At 36.3% G+C, this 20013-nt stretch overlaps 1 protein-coding gene across 1 annotated transcript in view; it reads right to left on the bottom strand.

The window, feature by feature from the left end:
• The window catches only part of si:ch211-246m6.5 (von Willebrand factor D and EGF domain-containing protein), a 387263-nt gene that overhangs the window by 220746 nt on the left and 146504 nt on the right, over nt 1-20013 (bottom strand). The window contains exons 4-7 of the mRNA XM_039757371.1: nt 17268-17333; nt 13951-14183; nt 6122-6211; nt 363-504 (exon numbers count right to left, since the gene is read on the bottom strand). Coding sequence (XP_039613305.1) covers nt 363-504; nt 6122-6211; nt 13951-14183; nt 17268-17333 — 531 coding nt within the window. The remainder of the gene's footprint in view (nt 1-362; nt 505-6121; nt 6212-13950; nt 14184-17267; nt 17334-20013) is intronic.

The following is a 20013-nucleotide window of genomic DNA, read 5'->3' as shown; positions in this document are numbered from 1 at the left end:
GATAGGCCAACACCTGCACATATGGCAACATTCAATTTTGTTAATAGTAACACTTTACCCTGTGGGAAGTGTACAGTATATTATTATTTAAAAATGGCAAAAAATCACAACAAAGTGTAGCTGTATGGCACATTGAAATGTCTTGATTGCCAGAAGAAACAGATGTAAAATCATTGTGAAATATTGGCTGGCACTAAAGCGAACATGTTTCAAATGGGTATAATATACTTTAAACAGACAGCACTCTGGAAGGTCATATATGCATTTGATGTAATATATTTATTTAATTTTTATATCACTTCAAAGTTAAAACTTTTACAAATTGCTGCTTCACTTAAATTATAAAGTGCTGTTAAACCTACCTGAATTATCCACACTGAGGTCAATTGTCACCTTGCAGTTTTGCTGTGTGCCAGCTTCTTGACAAGGGATTGGGACAGTACTGTACACTGTCACCTTGTGCTCCTTCCCATCTTCTGCAATCTGTAAAATTTCTGGTGCAAACTATCCCATTCAGAAAAACAAATAATTAGCCTTTAATTGCTCTATAATGAAAAATACCACACCTAATTATAACAATAATCAATCTATTATGACTATAAACAGTGCTTCACATTTTGTTAAAAGTAGAATTCCCACAAGAGGTTTGGAAAAATAACTAATAAATTAGCTGAAGCTTAAAAAAAGATTTTTTTAGAGTGCTTGGACCATGGGCTAGAAGAAAACATTACCAAACCCGTGTTGGGAACTTAATTGGGCTGATTGGTTTCTTATTTTTATGTTAATTTAGTGGTGACATTGCATGCCATTTTATAGTTGCTTTTCCATCAGGTGCTGCCATTTTAAGTGCTGTTTTTATGGTGTCTCCATTGTTTGTGAATTTCCCCTTGGGATTAATAAAGTATCTATCTATCTATCTATCTATCTATCTATCTATCTATCTATCTATCTATCTATCTATCTATCTATCTATCTATCTATCTATCTATCTTATTGTGATATTACCAACCATTTACAAATCAAAATTGGTTAACTAGGAGTTGAAAAAAGTCATATTTGTTATACCACCCATCCATCAGTTTTCTAATGTGCAGTATCAACTGCCAGACAGTGTTCAGAAGCAAATAAGAAGGCTAACAAATGTTAGCTTATATCGCATGATGTGTAGAATACAAGGGGAAGGCTTTGTTAATGCTTTATAATGCAATACTTAAGCCTCACCTGGAAGTACTGGTCTCTGGGCTACAAAGTAGACATAGCAGCACTAGAAACAGTCCAAGAAAAAGCAACTAGGCTGATTCCAGGACCGCAGGGGTTGAGTTATGAGGAAAGATTAAAGGAGTTGAGCTTTCCAGTTTAAGCAAACCGAGATCAAGAAATTAAGAAGTGACATGATCGAAGTGTTCAAAATCATTAATGGAATTGGCACAGGGGAACAAGGCTGTTACTTTAAAATCAGTTCAACACGAACATGGCAACACAGTTGGAACCTTGTTAAGGGTGTGTTATGGTGTATAAAATGGACATCTTATTCTGTATTATATTTTGCTCAAGCCCAACAAGATGAATTCAGACATAGGAGGCATTATAATAAAAAATATACATTCTCTTCCTTATACCTCACTTTTATAACAGTTGTTCATAGCTTAGTGCTAATTTGGTTTACAGCCTGGTAAAAGAAGCCTGAACTGATACCTCAGGCTATTGATTACTTTACAGATGGACATCTGGGGCATCAATTGGGTTTACAGCACGAGAAAGGAAAAACTGAGGCAATATCAAATAACTTTATTACCTGGGGAGCAAAATGCATCCATCATATTGACAGCCAGCCGATCAGGTGCATGTGTTGTGAAACCAAGGCATGACATTTCATAATAAGGAGACAGAAGACAAGAGAAGAGAAGCAAAGCAAAGAAGGAGAAGAAGAAGAAGAAGAGGAACGGATGAAGATGTCACTGGTCGTCAGAAAGGCATCATGAACATCATTTGCTAAATCAAACACCTCCCTGGGACATTCCTCCTTGTCATCTGTAACTTTTTCGTAAGCTTTTTCTAAAGACTATATTGTAATATTTTTTTGCATATTGTAATCTTTTTAGCCAATAAAAGGTGTCATTTTGCTTGGCTTTTCTCAACATTCATAATGGCTAACACGGTACAACTAAAAAAGTACTAAAGACTATATATATTCAGACTTTCCTATCAGTACCTATTTTCTAATATACTTTCTTCCAGTGGTATTATTATTATTCTTGTAATAAATACCATGCTGCTTTTAACTTTCTATGCTTTGTCTTAGTGTCTAGAGTGATTGAATTAATAAGTTAGATTTCTTTGAGCACCTAGTGTAACCAGAGTTTTTGCCATTATATCTGTGCTGTGAGGTTTATGCTGAGAGTGAGGGTGCCACTCAATAGTTAGGGACAGTACAATAAAGAAGGTATTCTTGGCTGATAAATGGCCTATAGTCAAGAGTGCTGAGTCTTTGTATGTTTAAATGTATTCATGTAGACCAAAAGTAATATTTAGGTCTGAGATATCACTAAAACATTGTATGTTGTTCGTGCCGATAATAAGTAAGTCTTTTGAAGTGCTGAGTGACAGGCTGTTGTGTGATTTAAAGTGCTAAGGGTTAATCAGTGTGTGTGTGTCATTCATAGGGCACTGTTGTGGTAAGGGTCTGTGTGTGTGTGTTTATCTATGTGTGTGTGTGTCCATCTTAAAGTGCAACAGTAGACCAACCTGATAATGAACTTGACAAGAACATTTACCCTTGAGAAAACAGGTAAAGGTTAAGTAGAGGGAAATACCACGATAATACAGGGTGAATTGTACACAAACATTAGGAAGCTTTTCTTTATAAAGAGATCCATAGACACTTGGAATAAGTTACCAAGTACTGTGGTGGATATTAGAATTCTAGTGACATTCACAATATGATTGATGTTATTTTGGGGGAATTAGGTGGATAGGATTACTGACGTTTTTTGGGCTGATTTGCCGTTTTTTGTCAAAAATTTTGCAATGCTCTTATTCAAGGTTTTAGAAGAGGGAACCCTATATGGGGAATTCGTCTAACACAGGGCATGTGCACTTATAGCAGTAATGATGCACAGAAGAAGCTCAGTGAAACTTTTGAGGATTTTTTCAATAGTTTCAGAGCTTCGAAAATAATGATTTCTGGTGCTTTACAGGAACTGCAAACTATAACACAGCCAATGGAGCAGTAACGCATAGAACTCTTTGTTGATTTCATAGTGTCAATCCGTGCACTAAAAGCCTAAAAAACGTTTTTTTGGGTTCATTTTCATCTTATGACAATTATATTGTCTTTAAAGTACTGCAATATACAGAAGCCGAGAGAGGACGTGCAATATCATTATTTTTTTAAATTGTCTCCTGGAGATAACAGACTAATTTTATCAAGATCTCGATAAAACAAACTTTGTTTTCTTGAGATAACAGAACAATTTTATCTCACTCTCGAGAAAACGAAACTTAACCTTTACTCCTAGCATCAGGCTTGCTTAGATTGCGATGCCTATACAGCTGAAACCTTGCTAACCGTCTTCTGAAATGATGGGCACTAACGTTATTATTTTGTAAACTAAGGCATAAACATATTTCAGCCTGTGTCAGCCCTTGATTGAACGAAAATGTGATGCGCTCATCAATACAGTTCTGCTCTTCTGCCATTTCAAAGAGGACGTGGATTCAATAACCTGAACATTAAACATCAGATACGATTATTTCATAATTTCAAGAAAACAAGATCTTTTATTTTATCGAGATATCGATAAAATTATTCCATTATCTCGAGAAAACAAAGTTCACCTTCTCGAGATCTCTAAAAAATGTGTCTGTTATCTCGAGGAAACAATTTAAAAAAATAAAGATATTGTACGTCCTCTCTCGGCTTCCGTAGCAATAAACATGCATGTTAGGATGTGCAGCAATTTCCTACAATAAAAAATGTAAATGGGTTGTCCTTAAGATGATAAGCAATTTATTGCCATAATAGCAACCATTATAAATACATTATAAGATGCCAGCGATTCATTATTACAGTATGTGACATCTTTTACATATAATAGAGGTTTTGCTGTGAGGCAATGTGAGAGATTAATATTTTTCCATCAGTGTCTGGGGAATATTAGTATTAAGGGGCAAAGAGAATCATAACAGGGATTAGTGGTAGTGCTATTGTAAGTGGTCAAAGCGGAAGAAACAGTGTATAAGGAATGACATGTTGTAAGTTCTAATACAAAAGAATTGTATAGTATAGCATTTAACTTATTGCCGGATAAGTGTTCTTATACTCTTGCTTACTTTTCTTTCCAGTTTTGGACTCCGTATTTAATTAAATATTGTCTCTGTATAAAATATGCCTGGTAGTTTCACATCCCCTTTTATAGCACATGGGACAGAAGAAAACTTTGAAGCAGTCACACAGTTCCCGTTGTTTTGGGGGCATTTGAAGCTTCAGTAATGGGACTTCAATACAAGCTTAGGATTGCTGTCTCAAAACAGTGTGCTTCATTAAAGCAAAATGAGTTTTGAAGCTATGGAGTCAAGCATCCAATCCCTAGATAACAGACCAACCAACCTACCTTCTGTAATTTTGGGATGTGGCTGCAAAGCTTAAATAACTGTACAAAAAACCAATGTGAACATGGGGAGAGTGTGCAAACTGCAGTCTAATACTCCATAAACTACTAATTATTATGAAATAGGCATTGCTAGCTGATCCACCTCAAACGATTTTCAAAAACGATTTGTCAAAATATGAATTTAAGAAAGTTTACTGTCTACAGTATGTAAAACACTATTTTTTTTTAACAAGAGCAGCAATATACAATACATAATACAGTAGTATATAATATATAATGATATAACTGTTTTGTTTAAAAATATGCATAACAGGTATCACGGGTGGCACGGTGGCGCAGTGGTAGCGCTGCTGCCTCGCAGTTAGGGGACCCGGGTTCACTTCCCAGGTCCTCCCTGCGTGGAGTTTGCATGTTCTCCCCGTGTCTGCGTGGGTTTCCTCCGGGCGCTCCGGTTTCCTCCCACAATCCAAAGACATGCAGGTTAGGTGGATTGGCGATTCTACATTGGCCCTAGTGTGTGCTTGGTGTGTGGGTGTGTTTGCGTGTGTCCTGCGGTGGATTGGCACCCTGGCCAGGATTGGTTCCTGCCTTGTGCCCTGTGTTGGCTGGGATTGGCTCCAGCGGACCCCCGTGACCCTATTCGGATTCAGCGGGTTAGAAAATGGATGGATGGATAACAGGCATCACATTAGTGGCTAACAATTTCAGATGCCCCAGTTGGAAAAACACACTGGAAAATTTATATTTTATTTCTGTATCAATAATAATTGTTTGGCATTCATTCAATGGCAAATGTGATTAACAAATAGATGCTTCACAGCAGCAAAGCTGTCCCAGCCTGATTCACACCTTTTGCCACTGTGAGATAATTTTATTGGGATGGCATCCTATTTTTAATTGTAGTCACCCGGCTAAGCAGAAAGTAACAGATTACATTTCTTCAGGGGTAACAAGTAATACAATGCTAGGAATTAATCAGAACAGTTGTGCTTAGAAACCTGTGAGAAACACTAAATAGTTGTACTTTGGAAAGGATTAGACAATACAAATTATTACTGCTAGTATAATAAGTTAGTGGAGATCTCACAGATCAGAGGATGCTTTAATGTAAGACAAACCTAAAACAACACACTAATGTTTTAACCTACTGGCTCAGCTGGAGCCTACCCCTATAGCACTGAGCCAAAGGAAGGAGACAGTCTAACGTATTGCAAATGTCTATCACAAGAACCACTCATACATACATCCTGACACTTAATAATACTAGACTAATTCATTATTGTCTGCCAGTGCCTAGGCCATGACATGAGCCACAGAGTCTTTAGCAGAATGGCAACAGCACCTACCACTGCTTCAGTGTGCTGCCCACTCTAATAACGTTGAATATTAATAAATCTGAGATCACTGTGTCTGTTTATTACTAACATGCATTTTTTCCCTCCATGAACCACTGACATATGTTTGTTATCTGGCAGTAAACAAGAATATGTTAAACAGTGAATGAATACCTTAATTCCAGCAAAAAAGACATCGCTCTCTCTGGATAGAGACTGCACATCTGGTGAACTTCTTAAAAATGTGGAGACTCTGCAGGATATCTGTTTAAAATGTAGTTTATAGACAGTAATATATTAGACATGTCATTAAAGGTAATAGAATTTCAATGCTTTTTTTTCTGTTCAATGCTAGTAACTCAAATATTTGCGTTACAAGGCATTTGTTGATGTGTGGGGACAAAGCACTCATTTTTAAATTTATTTATTTATTTTAATGATAAATTCCTCACAATATCCTCAAACAGTCCTTCTCAAGTTAATTAACAGTTCTGAAACAGTTCATTAAATTTTAAATCACTGGTCGCTTCCATACAGGTCATTTGAATGAAACATTTCATTACCCTTTCCTTTTGACTGTCATTTCATTTTTTTTTTCTTTTTGCCTGATATCCTAAAACTAAACACATTTTCATTGCACTGGTAATTTCATTTGATCTATTTACACTACCAATATAAAGCCGCATGGAGGAGTATATGCTGTTTAATTTTGGCACCATTATACCACTGGTTCAATTTGTATTTAACCAATTTGGTAATTAAGCTGAATTAACAAGAGCTGCATTTGAAATAATTAACTTCAAATAGACACTTAATGTTATGTCAGTACTAATTAAACATTTAAGCATAATCGTCTAGGCACCTGCTCCATCCTAAAATAAATTCTGCCTACACGTGAAATCCCTTAATGGTATATGGAATAAAAGTGTGTAAACAAACAAAGGCTGTAAGAGGTAAACACAGCTATATTGTAACGCTAATCAGTACTTGCATGATATTTGACAAACATAAAGAGTAAAAATATGTTTAGAAGCATTTTATCCATCAATCTATTGCAAGACCCATGTTGGATGATAGTTCTGGGCATAAGGCAGGAAACAAAGTTGATATCTCAGACTAAAGAGGTGCGCACACACACTAGAACAATTTAAAATCTCTAGTTATCCTAAAGCCAATGTCATTAGGTAAAAATCCAAGAAAAGCTGGAAAAAAAACAAAAATAGCAACATAAAATCCAGGCCTGAATTTTAGTATTACGCACTGTGCCATTGTGCTACCAAGCAACATTTAGCTGTACAGTAGTTTTTAGGTCACTGTTTTAAAGGCTATATATAAGACTACAGGAGAAAAGAAATTTTGAAAATAATATTTACAGTACCAACAATACATTTTTATAAAACAGACATATACATAAAATATTGTATTGCTGCATGGTGCTTGCCAATGCTGACTTAAAAGATTATTGCTCTTTCATCACTCTTTTAGGTAGCTTGCTATCATTGGAAGGACAACTTACTTAGTCACACCAGTAAGGTGACCCCGTGACTATGGTAGGTTTGCATTATTATATGCTCCCCTGCAGCTGTCACTGAAGCTGCTCATTTAAATGATGGAATGCCAGCTCCTGCCACTGCCAACACAGCAATGATGTTATCCCCGGGCAGATGGAACTTGTCAGTGACTACTGGGTTGTGCATTTACCTAATGTCACATTCTTTTTCTAACTTATTACTCAAAGCAGTTAGTATATTCATGGGGTGACTGTTAACTGTTTTAAAATTTAGAACTATTTTAGTTTTTGTTCATTTCATTAAAGAAGACAGTCACATTTTTATTCTTAAATGTGGTCATATTCATATTCTAAAAAAATAGGTCATATTAAAATAACAGATATATTGTGGTAAAATGTAATTAGATTATTTGCATTAATAGAATACATAAAAAAATATACCTTTTAAAATATTATTTACAATATCATATTGATAAAACCAAACCCAAATAGGTTTGTGACGGCTGAAATTGTTTTCATAGGCACCAGGTATAAACTCAAATGATCTAAACATTGCATCGACAGATGTATTAATATTAGTTGTTGGCTGTGCCAAGTCTATGGCTAATTATACTTAATTACTTAAATGCAGACAGCATGTGGAAGTAAGTCTGTGTAGAGATGATATGATGGAGTCTTACCAGCCCTGCATGCAACTCAGCCAATATTTCGATAACTTTAACTGGCCATCAGACATATAAAGCAGGAAAATATACAGACAAAAATGACCACTGCAAAGTAAATTTGACCAGTAACTTAAGTTAATCAATAATTGATATTCACAGAATAATCCTCTGTTTTAAAATAGACAATACAAAAAATTCTATAATTCTTGGAAAATGTTAAAAACCTGGACAGCGTGCAATGAAAGTGAACTTTATCCAGATAATTTCCTTGAATAATAATCAAATGTCCACTGTGAGCTGAGTTGTTTCACAAGGATACACAAATTTCATGTGAACAGTATTTACTATTGTATTTTATGTAAACACAGCTAACAATGACAAAACTGTTCATTTTAAAAATAGTTGAATTACTAATATAAAGGGTCCTAATATTTTTTCTTAATGCGACCCCTCACTCCATGTGCAGATGTAGATGTGGTTTTAAATAAAGATCCTGGTACTCTTGGTGAAACTGCACAAAGTATTTAGTCTTACATTTTGTACACTGTACATTCTGAGATTTATGATTAAAAATACTACATCATTTTTAACAAGCAAAATGAACTGTCTTTCCTATATGATAGATTTCATCCCCTCATTCTGTACTATTCTCTATCTATATACAGTGTATATATATACTGTATATACAGTATATATATATAAACTGCTCAAAAAAATTAAAGGAACACTTTGAAAACACATCAGATCTCAATGGGAAAAAGAAATCCTCCTGGATATCTATACTGATATAGACTGGGTAATGTGTTAGGAACGAAAGGATGCCACATCGTTTGATGGAAATGAAAATGATCAACCTACAGAGCCCTGAATTCAAAGACGCCCCAAAAATCAGAGTGAAAAAATTATGTGGCAGGCTAGTCCATTTTGCCAAAATTTAATTGCAGCAACTCAAACTTGTACGCAGCACTTTGTATGGCCCCTTTGTTCTTGTATACATGCCTGACAACATCGGTGCATGCTTCTAATGAGATGACAGATGGTATTGTGGGGGATCTCCTCCCAGATCTGGACCAGGGCATCACTGAGCTCCTGGACAGTCTGAGGTGCAACCTGGTGGCATTGGATGGACCAAAACATAATGTCCCAGAGGTGTTCTATTGGATTTAGGTCAGGAAAGTGTGGTGGCCAGTCAATGGTATCAATTCCTTCATCCTCCAGGAACTGCCTGCATACTCTCACCACATGAGGCCAGGAATTGTCGTGCACCAGGAGCCACTGTACCAGCATAGGGTCTGACAATGGGTCCAAGGATTTCATCCTGATACCTAATGGCAGCCAAGGTGCCTTTGTCAAGCCTGTAGCGGTCTGTGTGACCCTCCATGGATATGCCTCCCCAGACAATCATTAACCCACCACCAAACTGCTCATGCTGAATGATGTTACAGGCAGCATAATGTTCTCCATGGCTTCTCCAGACTCTTTCACTTCTGTCACGTGCTCAGGGTGAACCTGCTCTCATCTGTAAAAAGCACAGGGCTCCAGTGGTGCATCTGCCAATTCTAGTATTCTATGGTGAATGCCAATCGAGCTGCATGCTGCTGGGCAGTGAGCTCAGGGCCCATTAGAGGACATGGGGCCCTTGGGTCACCCTCATGAAGTCTTTCTGGTTGTTTGGTCAGAGACATTCACACCAGTGGCCTGCTGGAGGTCATTTTGTAGGGCTCTGGCAGTGCTCATCCTGTTCCTCCTTGCCCAAAGGAGCAGATACTGGTCCTGCTGATGGGTTATGGACGTTCTATGGCCCTCTCCAGCTCTCCTAGAGTAACTGCTTGTCTCCTAGAATCTCCTCCATGCCCTTGAGACTGTGCAGGGAGACACAGCAAACCTTCTGGCAATGACACGCATTGATGTGCCATCCTGGAGAAGCTGGACTACCTGTGCAACCTCTGTAGGGTCCAGGTATCGCCTCATGCTACCAGTAGTGACACTGACTGTAGCCAAATGCAAAACTAGTGAAGAAACAGTCAGAAAAGATGAGGAGGGAAAATGTCAGTGGCCTCCACCTGTTAAACCATTCCTGTTTTGGGGTCATCTCATTGTTGCCCCTCTAGTGCATCTGTTGTTAATTTCATTAACACCACAGCAGCTGAAACTGATTAACAACCCCCTCTGCTACTTAATTGACCAGATTAATATCCCATAAGTTTCATTGACTTTATGCTATACTCTGATTAAAAAGTGTTCCTTTAATTCTTTTGAGCAGTATATATATATATATATATATATATATATATATATATATATATATGGCGGCTGACACCAAGAAGTACCGATTGAGGGACTATGCCTCCCTCGACCACGAGAGGGCAGCCGTTCTGGTTTGTGTGGGGGCCACGGGAATGGAGCATGGAAGCCACCGCCAGGGGGTACCCAGATGACTGAGGAGCCCTGGACGTCAGCACTTCCACCACACCCAGAGGTGCTGGCAGAAGTATTACCAGGGACACCCAGAGTGCTCCTGGGTGCTCATGTGGCACTGTGGTGGAAGTGCCGCAGGAAGCTCATCAGGGGGCACCTGGAGCATGTCCGGGTGGGCATTAAAGAGGCCGCTTCCTTCCAGTCATCAGCTGGAGTTGGGTGGAAGAGGATGAAGCTCGGAGGAGAGGAGTGGAGGTGGCAAAGACAGGACTTTGGGGAAGCCCGGACTTGAGGGTGTGTGGTGCAGGGGCACTGGGTTGTGTGCGGGACTTGGACTTTTGTGTAAATAAATGTGTTGTAGGTTTTGAACCATTGGTGTCTGCCTGTCTGTGGCTGATCTTCCACAATATATAAATTATCACACACGTGCTACTGGGAAACATCTGAAAGGCCTTTAGAATAGTACTACCATGCCAGACCAGGAAGTGGCAAGCTGCACTAACTCTCTTTCTCAATCTTCTGCAGACCATCCAGTGATGATGTCACTTCCGGCGCCAGTGATAAAGCCACTTCCGGTTCCGGTCCTGATGATGTCACTAATGGTCCTGGGCTTTAAAGCTGCCATCTTTTCCTGTTCTATTCAGTTCTTTTGTGGACTCATACCTGTGATCATCTCGATCAATTTAAAACCCATTTGCAGCCAAGGCACAATATACAGGTGGCTGCCCCAAACCTTTTATGTCTATGGTCTGTTTTTGTGAAAATATATATACAACTGTAACTATATATAATACCCTACCGTGGCTGTCCATTTGAATTATTCACCTGAAATTTGGTACACATATACTATGTGCTATCCGCTTTCGGGGATGATGCATGACCTCCAAGGTTATTCCTCTTTTTTATTTTTATTTTATTGTAGAGTCAACTCTCGGTAGTGACAAGCAGGGCAGCCGTGTGGCGCATGCGTATGGGCGCCGTTCTCATCCCTACCACCTTTGCTGTCACTTCCCCTACCTCTTCATATTTTAAATCATTCTTGAGGCAGATTGAAGACTTTAGTGCCTGCTTAAGTGAAAAATTAAGGAAAATGTACTAAGTACTTGGAACAAAAACACTGACTTAATCAGTATTAGCGTGAAAAGATGCCGAAGAAAGAAGAAAAGAAGTGGACCGCTAGGGTGGAGAAAAGAAGAGCTGCTCAGGAAGCACAACCGCATCAACCTCTGAACAAACGAATGCTAAACATACAGAGAAAGAATATGAAAACTAGTAATGCTCAAGTCAAGTGGATTCACTGCACATTATCGTGCAGTACGCCATTACTGGTATATATATATTTACCCAATGCAAAAAACAGGTTGAGCCTCCTCATGTGCAATTACATGAAATCCCTTAAGTTAAGACATAAGCTAAACAAAAGGTCAGTCCTGTAATTTATCTTTTTTGTAATTTTGTAAAGGATAACACTACTTATCTTTTCAATGTGATGTTAACTTGTAATAAACCTATACAGGGCAGTGAAACATATACAGTATATATATATATATATTAAACAGGTCAGGTTGTTTTGTATGTGTAATTGTAGACTGTGTTTGTCTGCATCTGTGCTGTTGTGTTTCATTTTACTCTTTTAATAGAAATAATTGATTCATGCAATGAACAGTCCATTGAACTTTTGAGGCCGCCTTTGGAAGGTAATTTCAGAAATTATATTTAAAATGGATTTGACAAAGTTTTTTTTTTTTTTTTTGATGAATGGAAATAGAAGGGGATGGCAAGAGGTGTATGTGGTATAGTAATAATCAATTTTTTATTAGAAATAAACATTAATGAGGATTTTATCTATGGGAACTGAGGAAAAGATTTCATATGATTGATTCAGGATTGTCGTGTAGACCCTCTTTCTAAGTGTCTGCAGACCCTGTTTAATGCTCTTGAGATTACTTTAATTCTGTTTGAAGTTTAAGCTTGGATGGATGGATACCTTCATGAAGTTAATTACAGTATTTGGGGAAGTGACTCTTTAAAATTGGGTCTTGAGTTATTTATGTGTTGATTGTTTGCTTGTTCAGTTAATTTAGTACATCGTATTGAATGTAAAGAATGAATTGCATTGGAGTACATTATTTGTGGTGTAGAAATTAAAACAGTTGAAAATGTTATACAGTATAAAGTCAGCTTCTTACCTTTTCTTTCTCCTATTTGGAGGCCTTTTATATAATGATTAGGTGTCAGGATAGCTTTACAAAGTATTCAAGAAAGTTCATAACAAAGCCTTGCAAAAGAAAAACCATGCAGTTACTGTGGGCCACCCAGCCTCATGGGCCCTGAGGCAACTGCCCCAGCAGCACTGCCTATAGATATGCCGAATGTAATCATACAATGTTTATACCTGCAATACTTAATACTTCAGTAGATCACATGCAGACTGGAAATATATTTACAATTTATGTGTAAATAATAACAAAAACCCTAGGTGGTCTGAGTGGCTCAGCCTAATCCTGGCTCTTGGCATATGTTTCCCTTGAGCCTCCCCTCAGTTATGCACTAATGGCATTACAAATTGCACACGCACTCTTTCTTACACACTGCAAAGATACACTCCTTCAGGTTGCAGGTCTTGGATTCAGAGCACTGGTAATTCCAAAAGAAGACTACAAGTTGACAGGGGAGACAAGGTTATCTTTGTTACTTTCACTTCAATCAACTTATTAATTAAGATCTGTAAGGAGCAATGCTCCTCACTGGCCTTTCAGAACATAAACATTTGACCAAAAGGAGATTCTAACCGCATTTTAGAAGCATTTTAAATCCAAATTCCACCTTTATCAAAAGCTTTCTTACAATTGCACTGACACCCTCAGATTAAGAACACATTTTATAATTTAATTCCAGTTTTACTTCACTTTTGTGCTAAGGAGAATAAATCTTCCTTCACACAATTAATTAACTAAGAAAGTATTTCTTAGCATGATATACTAGTTGATAATTTAATGATGCTAAAGTAATCATACTAAATTACTACCTACCTAATAAAAGGTCAAGCTTACCTGAACGTAAAATTATCTACAATTATATTAGAAGAGTCAGTTATGGCATCAGTTCACAATGCCTTTCGACTATATGCTGTGCTATAATGTATTTCCAGTTGAGAATTAAAAACAAATCTTGTTATATCTTTTTTTTCATGTTAATTGCTTCCTTTCTAATTTACATTGACGAACATTCAAATAAGAATGCAAGATTAGCATAACATCAGGTCATAATGAGACTTTAGTTAAATGTGGTACAGCATTTTAATTTAAAACTACTTTTAAAATGTTGAGCAACATTTTAGATAACAAAGAAAGCAAGAAAAAAAAATAATTCTATATTTAATTTGTCATAAGAGATCTAAAAAGCATTACCGTATCTCCCAGCTTGAAATGAACTCCATCTATCTCTGCGACTGCAAATGTCTGCAGGGTTGTGTCTTTCTTGATTTCTTCCTTTACACTGTGAGCAAGGTGCCTTGACCAGACCACAATGTACCCCAGGTACTGGTTTGAACTTGAAGAAGGGTAGACACATTTCAGATGGATGCTGTTACCAACAAGCACTGGGAAGATGACCGGCCTGGACTGGACCACTTGAGGTTTTGCTGAACAAAGCAGAAGAATACAGTCAGTGAAATAAAGTTTGTTTTATGGGACTATAAGGTTTGGTCCGGAAGAAGGAAGGAAACAGCAGTGTTGTGCAATCCTGTCTCGATGGGCCTCTATTCTTTTCTGGTATCTAATGGGCTTACTTTTGACTTCTCCCATCTTATGCTTTTCAAAGCTGTTGAGATGTAAGAAGTTTACAGATATAGCTCAACATTTTCTGCCATTTCTCATTTAAGCCTTAAACTAAAATTTAAAGTAGAAAAGAGCAAATGCAAATATGTAACGGTGCACTGCAGATACATCTAACAACTGGCATTCAAATACTTGTTTAAATTGCTGTCCTTTAAAGTTCAATATTACTTTTAAAAATGTTATAAATGAGGAATAATAAAGTACTAGCATTTTTTGCTATTGTTTGATTTCTATCTGTCTGCTATGAACATTAAAATGATTTGAGAACTTCTAAGTATTAATTAACACCACAACAGGAAATAAAATCAGAATTAGAAGTAAAAAAGATACATTTTCAAGAAACAAAATCATTTTTGTGGTAAATGAATTTGGTTCTATCAAAGTGATAGAAATTAGAAAAAAGGCTGCAGAGCTTCCTTAAATGGCTTTAAATCTACTGTATATCAAGAACAGAACAGTTAACACTAGAATTACCAGAGCCTACGAAAAAACTCGTAAATCCGTCCCACCTTGAAACGCTTCACACCACTCTGTCAGCGTCTTTTGTCCTTTAAATGTGTTGATAGGCAGGCCTGCTATCACATCCCCCCCACCCCGCACAGGTTTCTCAGCTCAAGTCTGTTTACCTGCGTGTCAGTTGCTTAGAGTTGTATAGAATGAGAAGTTAAGCAAAATGACACCTTTTATAAATACTATATCGTTATTTGGAACACTTGCATTTCATGTGTGTTCCGTGTCTATAATGATCTATGTAAACACATTGTTAAAACAGAAGCATTTTTCATGTTTTAGTAATAATTGACAAAATGTAGACATGAAGTGTATAATGTGTGAAGCCTGAATTCCAAATATCAAAGAAACACTTTCACAAAAGGTACAAATATAACAAAACATAAGGCAGAGGAATGAGCAGAGGCCATTCGTGCTTAATGTTGCTTAAGCTATGCTTCAATATATTCACTTTTAACTGTGGTCTGAATGTAACCTTATTAGCCTGCAGTAACCCATCAACTCAAATGCAGGTGGTACGGACATTTGATCTCTTTGTTACCATTATGATTTTACACTAGCATTGATTCTGGATTGCCCCAATCTAGCTGCCTATAGTGTACACCTATGCATAAGGATGCACTTGGGTCCCCCTAGTGGCCGACTCATGTTCTGCATATGCCTTAATTGTGCCCCTACATAAATGACAGTGCTTCCTCTGGTGTATACCCTTAACCCTTTTTTATTTTAGGCAGTTACTTTGTATTTATCTTTACATTTTCTTTTTTAAGAAAGATGAGAGCAATGTGTTGTCAGTTCTTCTAATAAGACACTCAAAAATTAATTTATCTCCCTCAGAAAATTCATTTCAGGAAAAACATACAAGACATTTCAACACATTTCAGCCTACTGGTATTAAGGCTCAGCTTGATATGTTTCAGCCAGGGTTCATCCTCTGACTGGAGTTCAAATCTTTGTTTATTTTTTTGTTTTTATTTGCATTTATCCATAAAGGCCAAGGTCCTACAGTTCCTGGCAATTCATCTTGGGAGAGGTGAATGTTCTTGCATTCCACTGTTCTTTTGTGGTTTTTCTGGATTCCTCACCTTTTTATTGTCTTTTCTGACCATTCTTTGGATTCTGTTTTGGGACTTTGTTGTTTTCTGGAATTGTCTTTTGCAGGCATTGCATGCATTTTGTGCTCTCCAGAGCTTCACATTTTAGCTAGATTCTATTAGCTGGGTTTTTTTTATAGGATTTCTCCCTCTAGTGGGCATTTCTGGAACTACTTGAAACTTACGAGCTTGGAAACTCTTGAATGTGACAACACTGCCACCCAAATGCATTAGTCATTTTAGTGCTAACAAAATGATTAATGACTCTTATATCAATCACATACTGTATAAAGAATATGTTTCTCCAGCTGTTTATGTCATCAACATGGCTGATATTAGATCATTATTTTATTTTTCCATTTAAACACCTGGCATAAGAGCTCCCCATGTAAGGGTGGTACAGTATATCAGACAGAATCATAACATTTTCCTGCTCTGCATGTGTCCAACTTCGCAAAGTTTTCAACTGAAGTGCAATAGAGCAGCTTCCAACTTGTCCCAGAATACAACAACAAACACACGCACTTATTAATTTAGTTTTTTAATTCTTCTTTTTTTACGTTTACTCACATAACTCAGAGCCTCTTTGCAAGCCCTTATCACTTTGCATCTCTAATGTTTGGCCTTCATTAAATGGTTCAAGGACCTGGAACTGCTTTCCAGCCATAATGTAAATGTTGCAGTTAGAATGGATTTTAGATTTCTCCCCATGGACTCATAAGGAAGGAGACAGAAGTCAAAAGAGAAACTCCTTCCATTAGTACCACTGACACAACAGAAATGCATTGGGGTGACGAACAATGTTACTGATTCTTGAAAGTCTTTCTGCTAAAAGCAGTTGAGAAACTTCTCTCTAAAGCTCTCTTCAATCTTCAATTGCAATGTCTAGGCATATTCAAGCCTCGTTGTGTGTTTACAGAGCTACATTTCTAAATGGACTTAAACCACTTTACTGATTAAACGACATTATGGTTATCAGGAAGAAAGAAACAGATATTCAGGAAGGAAATTTTTTAAAAGCAAAATCACTTTTTAGTGGACATTATTTGAGCAAAATGCTGCTTTTCTTCCTTACTGACTCATCACTATTACAATACAATGGTCATTTGAAAAAATAAAGCATGCATTTAAAGAAAATCCTAACTAATTCATACAAACAGAGGAATTTACAAAGAACTTTCAGGATAACAATAAAACAGGACAATCATTCATTGCTGTTCAGTTTTTAAAATTAATGTGATGTATGCGATATGAGAATGCCTTTAATATATTGAGTCCACTTACCTTGGCAAACATTATTAATTTCTATTTGCCCTGGAGGACACACTTTTGGTTGAAACTCTTTCACAGCTGAAAGAATCCACAAAAACAAGAAGTTAATAGACTGTTTGGGTTGAGAGGTAAATATTTTAGTTTGACTCCTCTAAAATGAGCCACATACAAATAATACGTCATGTTGTTAATGTATCTTTTCATTAAATTAAAATACAAATCCTACAAAAAAAAAAAAATGCTCAGAATACTGAAGAGCTTCTGGGCATTTTCGCTGACACTTTTGTATTAGTTGATGAATGGATAAAAACATCTGTCTATCTTTCTATCTATTCTCAGTCTAGCACCTGAAGATACGGACAAAATGAAATTCAGTTGTATTTTTTAAATATTCTTCTAAGCAATGCTTAAATACTGTGCTAACATTCTCTCTTTGCTTTCAGTGTTCATAATCCAGCAATGTGCATACATCTCAGGATGTAAGAGTCAGTTGTCATATGATTAGATAATGCAAAGAGCAAGACCAAAAAGATGTCCTCAAGTTTATATCACTAACATCTGCAAAATCTCACTTTATACTACAAGAAAACCTAACATTAAATAATAGCAATCTGACATCTGTAAAGAATAAGCACATAGTGAATTTCATTTGAAATGATGACTCATGCAGCTTATTCAAATTTGGATGAATGGCAATGTTTATAAATGATTGTTATAGTATATTTAATAAATTGGTCCAGTAGTTGAAAATCTTGAGGTTGCTTAACTTTTAAATGCTTAGTTATTTTAAAAGGCGCAAAATTGATATCAAAATGATGATAAAACAAAAAGAGTTAATGCTCTAGAGTCTCTTCTTTCACTGCTATGGGACAAGCGCTTCACCCGACCTCCCTCGTTCATACTTCTTGTCAGGAGGCTGTGCTTAATAAATACTTTTTCCATCTGTTCTACAGCAGCATACATATTCATCTTTCAGCATAGACAGCTACTGTGAACTTAGTGAACTTGTCTTTCTGAGTGTTTTGATGTAAGTTACCATATTTGTACTGTTTTTTTTTTTTGTTTGATATTATTCATGTTTTTGCTATCCACGCACTCATAATCTTTGTTCGTGTTTTTTCAATTAACATTACAGAGAAAGAAGGAGATGGAAAGTTTTTTCTTTGGGAGATCTCTTTTAGTTTCACAGAATACAAGAAATTCTTAATGAAAACCTGTAGTTGAAAGTAACAAGTAGAGTGGTATTGCTTTTTCCTTTTTCTTTTTTTTAATGGTGTTGTTTCTTTTTTAAAAAATTTGTCATACTTCTAAAAAAAAAAAAATCAATGACTTAGTCAATGCCAGATCTGGATCCCAAATTTGATCTTAAAACGCACGTGCGTTGGTATAATTCTGACCCAATGTCCCATTGCTTTTAATAAATGCAAAACAAAATTTAGTAACACTCTGCCAAAGAGTATTTATCTTTGAGGCACATTAGGAGCAGGTGTCTACTGCAGAGGGGGATACACAGCATAAAAGAAAGGGGAGTAAACCAATTATTTTTTTCACAATTTTTCATTACACTTATCATTCTGCCTTGTATCCATCTTTCTTGTATGCTTGCAACATGCAGTATATGAGATAAAGGTAAACCTTTGAAAATTTGTTTTACACCTAAGCATTACAACATAAACACTCTACCTGAGAAAAGATGTGCAATACTGAATTTATGAAAAATAACAAATAATCTGTTTGACTGTCTAGCCTAAATAATTGGACCAAATTATTGACTGTGACCAACTAAAAGATGAAACAAAATGTACTATTGGATGAAATATGCTGATTGATCCAGAAAATTGTGATATTACATCAAAACGAGAAGGTTAATTCAAGAACCAGAAATTGTTAATAAAATTTAATTTTGTGATAGTGTCTTTCATTTAATGTGACATATATATATATATATATATATATATATATATATATATAGTATATGTATATTAGTGCTGGGCAGCGATTAAAATTTTTAATTGTAGACAATTACAACAATCACATTGTTATGTGCAAACTTCAATAATGAACTCAAAAGTAGTGTATTGCGTATATCTGGTTTGTAAACACTTTAAACAAATAAGGTACTTTTTAACAGCAGTATTCCCTTTACGTAGTAGCAGCTAAAATATTTCTTGTAAATTTCAACTTAAATATTAATGTAATCAAATCAAATATAAACCCAAAGCTATTTGCTACTGCTAGGGTATTAACGTTTTATATTAACGTTTTATTAAAGCAGGTCATTGATATCGGTCTATCAGACCATTTCCTTCTACTATTTAATATAGAAATAATGATAGAAAACACTCATGAGAAGCATTTTGTTAAAAAACGCTTCTTAGACTCATCAGCAGCTTTAAAACTTACAAACATTCTAAGCAATCAGTCCGTTTATAATGCCAACTATAATAGTGAGGATAATGTAAATAGTAAAGTGGAAAGATTTAATTCTAAAGTAAGCTGCTGTTGAAATAGTTGCACGTGAAAAGACAGTTAAAAAATCTTCTAGTATTGTTATTCCATGGAAGACCCAAAGAGTGTCTGATTTAAAAAGAACATGTCGTAGAGCTGAGCGTAAATGGAGGAAAACTAAACTAACTATCCACTATGAAATATTAAAAGTTAAAATAACAGAATACAATAACACAGTCCGTCTTGAGAGGCACTGCTATTTCACTAATATTATAAATAACAATACTAGTAATCCCAGAGTCTTATTTTC

Source organism: Polypterus senegalus, chromosome 6 (assembly GCF_016835505.1).
Source record: "Polypterus senegalus isolate Bchr_013 chromosome 6, ASM1683550v1, whole genome shotgun sequence".
Classification (NCBI taxonomy): Eukaryota; Metazoa; Chordata; class Cladistia; order Polypteriformes; family Polypteridae; genus Polypterus; species Polypterus senegalus.
Note: the sequence above shows the minus strand (reverse complement) of the source record. Positions and strands in the feature narration are given on the sequence as shown.